Source organism: Otolemur garnettii, unplaced genomic scaffold, assembly GCF_000181295.1.
Source record: "Otolemur garnettii isolate 467f Iridium unplaced genomic scaffold, OtoGar3 scaffold00011, whole genome shotgun sequence".
Taxonomy (NCBI): Eukaryota; Metazoa; Chordata; class Mammalia; order Primates; family Galagidae; genus Otolemur; species Otolemur garnettii.
The window spans coordinates 16,559,646-16,562,645 of NW_003852406.1; the positions used below are offsets into that span (position 1 = coordinate 16,559,646).

A 3,000-nucleotide genomic window follows, 5' to 3' on the forward strand; every position below is an offset into this window, starting at 1 on the left:
GAGCCAATAAGGAAAATTTTTAAAGTGTTTTAGGGACTGCTGCTTCTTGTTAATAGTCTCAAATAATTTAAGATTATTTCAATTTACCAAAGTAGTAAAACAGAAAAAATTAAAAAGCAGATGACTAAAAGAACACTTTTATAACCATATTCCTATAAATTAGAAAAATATGGTTAATGCTTTAATATTCAACCTGAAAGGATTATGCATTACCTCTTTTCCTGCTCCCATCTTTCCAACAAGAGCTTCAATCAAAAAACAAAAAATACTACTTGGTTTCCTAGAAGTTACCTATACCAAGCTTTGCTTCCTCTCCACCCCTTGGTAGAGAAACCAATCTGGTAACTGTCAGTTTTTCACAAGACAACTCTTAACTCCTCTACAAACTAGCAAGCTAAATAAGAAGGAAGTGTCCACCACAGAACAGGTGTGGATGTAGTAAATGCAATTCATTAGAAAAGAATAGCATTCAGTTACCGTTAGATACTTCTTTCCATCATTAACTCCTTTGGCTTGCAACTAACAAAGTCCAAGGTTACCCATAAAATGAGAAACTTATTAGGATTCACTAGCAGAAAAAACATTTATACAATTTCACTGAAACTAGTCATAAAAATGACTAGTTTTGTTATCAATCTGAATATAAGATAAAGAATTATTCCTTCTAAAATTATGATTCCACAAAAGTAATAAAAGTATTGTCCTTTTTACTAGGACATTATTTTCAATGACTAGTTTAGTTATTCACAGGATTAGTACTATTAAATAACATAATCAAATGACCTCTTTACTTCTAATTTGACCACATGATATGTTTTGCACATTTGACATATTTTTAAGGTCATGATTAGATGATCAGATGCAGTTTACTTCTACTAAGTACATTATATGTTACATTAAAAAAAAGCTCAGTTATGTTCAAGAAAAAAGCTAAAATTTTCAAATGATTTTATCTTTTTAAGCTAGCTCTGTGAAAGATACAGAGTTCTCAAAATTACTAGTTCTTCCAACTATTTTTTATCAACTAATTTCTAATTCATCATTGTTAACACCATAGTTAGCATCATCTCAATTATGTGAGAAACTCTGTAAATTGATCACTCAAGGGACTGCAACCAACTGGTCAACATATGGAGTTGGTCACCATAAGGAACTAGGCCTGCTGTATTGATACATACATGTGGTACCTGTCTGGTCTAAGCAAATTAGGTTAGCTGAAGGAAATGGTCAATATAAGGAAGTGGTCAACTATAGAGGTTCAACAGTCTATAGCATTATATACTATACACGGTGATTCATCACTATAACACTGTAATTGTATTCTTATAAATACTTAAAACACTGTAAAAAACTTAAAAACTTATAACACTGTAATAGTATTCTTATAAATACTTAAAACTATTTCTTCTAAGACATGAGCAAGGAGAGCACCAAAACAATAATTACCATGAACATAAATTCTACTCACCAGTTTGATTGCTACATATTCATTGGTGTAGAGATTTTTACCTAAGGGGAAAGCAGAATGTATAAGTTTTAGTGACAATTATTCTGGGAGCTGCAAAGTAAAATATTAACTTACAGGGTCATGAGAAAGGTCATATTCCTAATGCTGTTCACATATATGAAACATGATTTATAAGCGAAAAGCTAAACAGAGATAATGAGATCCAGCAAAACTAGAACAAAAACAGCTTGAGAATTTGGAAATTTATGCTACACATGAGAATTTTTTTTAAAGAGAAAACAAATCTCTCTATTGCTCTCACTCACACACATGAGTTCTTATTTAATATTTCCCAACTATTAAGCTAGGAGGTAAACCAAGAAGAAGAAATGCTAGAATTTCAAAGGTAAAGATCTTAACTCTAGACCCAATAAACACAAATCCTCTTCTAACTGACAAATAAAAAATTTAAAATGTTTTGTTATGATATTTAGGGTCAACTTTAGATGGCATACAGAACAGTGTGGGCTGGGGGAAGAGGCTCATGCCTATAATCCTAGTACTTTGGGAGACCGAGCCCAGAGGATTACAGTTCAAGACCAGACTGAGCAAGAGTGAGAATACACATCTTCCTTTTGGTGGGAACATTAACCTGTTAATGTCAGAAAACTTAGCCAGGCATGGTAGCATGTGCCTGTAGTCCCAGCTACTTGGGAGGCTGAGGCAGAAGGATCACTTAAGCCCAGGAGTTGGAGGTTGCCATGAGTTATGATGACACAGGATGCCACTGAACTCTTGTCAGGACAACAGAGCAAGATACTGTCTATAAAAACAAATAAAAAGAACAATGTGAAATTAAACCAATCACTGCCCAACATTCCTTTTGAAAAACTCATCTAATGTCTGTAAGTAGATGATTCTCAAAGCTGTTTTGACTGTTCACCAGAACTCTAGCTCTGTATGTATAGGAAACAGATCTATAACCAGACAACATTTGAAAATCTCAAAGTTCTTCTGAAACATCAATTTTTCCCCTAAATTCCCTTTTTATAAGTGGAATCAAAAGAATCTGGAGTTAGAACAACTATCATTTAGTAAATCCATATGACATGCTGAGTACTTAGTTCCTCTCACCTCTCCAACCCTCACTGATCCTTGAAGCCTTAACTTTAATTCCTTCTCAGTGCCTATCATATAGTTTAGCCATTACACTAAACTCCATATTGCTCCTTACACATTCATTTTATCTTATCCAGCTAGATTGTACGTATCTTGAGGGTATAGATTTTAATAGTTTTCTCAATGCCCTATAGTGATTAAGACCATGTTCTACACATATTAGCCACTCAAAATCTTAACTAATCAAAAATTATTGGTACTGGCTCAGCACCTGTGGCTCAAGTGGCTAAGGCACCAGCCACATACACCTAAGGTGGCGGGTTCAAATCCAGCCTGGGCCCACCAAACAACAATGACGGCTACAACCAAAAAAATAGCCAGGTGTTGTGGTAGATGCCTGTGGTCCCAGCTACTTGGGAGGCTGAGGCAAGAGA

General features: G+C 34.6%; 1 protein-coding gene across 1 annotated transcript in view; it reads right to left on the reverse strand.

The window, feature by feature from the left end:
* CSNK1G1 (casein kinase 1 gamma 1) overlaps window positions 1-3,000 on the reverse strand; it is a 200,173-nt gene that overhangs the window by 101,611 nt on the left and 95,562 nt on the right. The window contains exon 3 of the mRNA XM_023510004.1: window positions 1,447-1,509. Within this exon, the coding sequence (XP_023365772.1) occupies window positions 1,447-1,509 (63 nt within the window). The remainder of the gene's footprint in view (window positions 1-1,446; window positions 1,510-3,000) is intronic.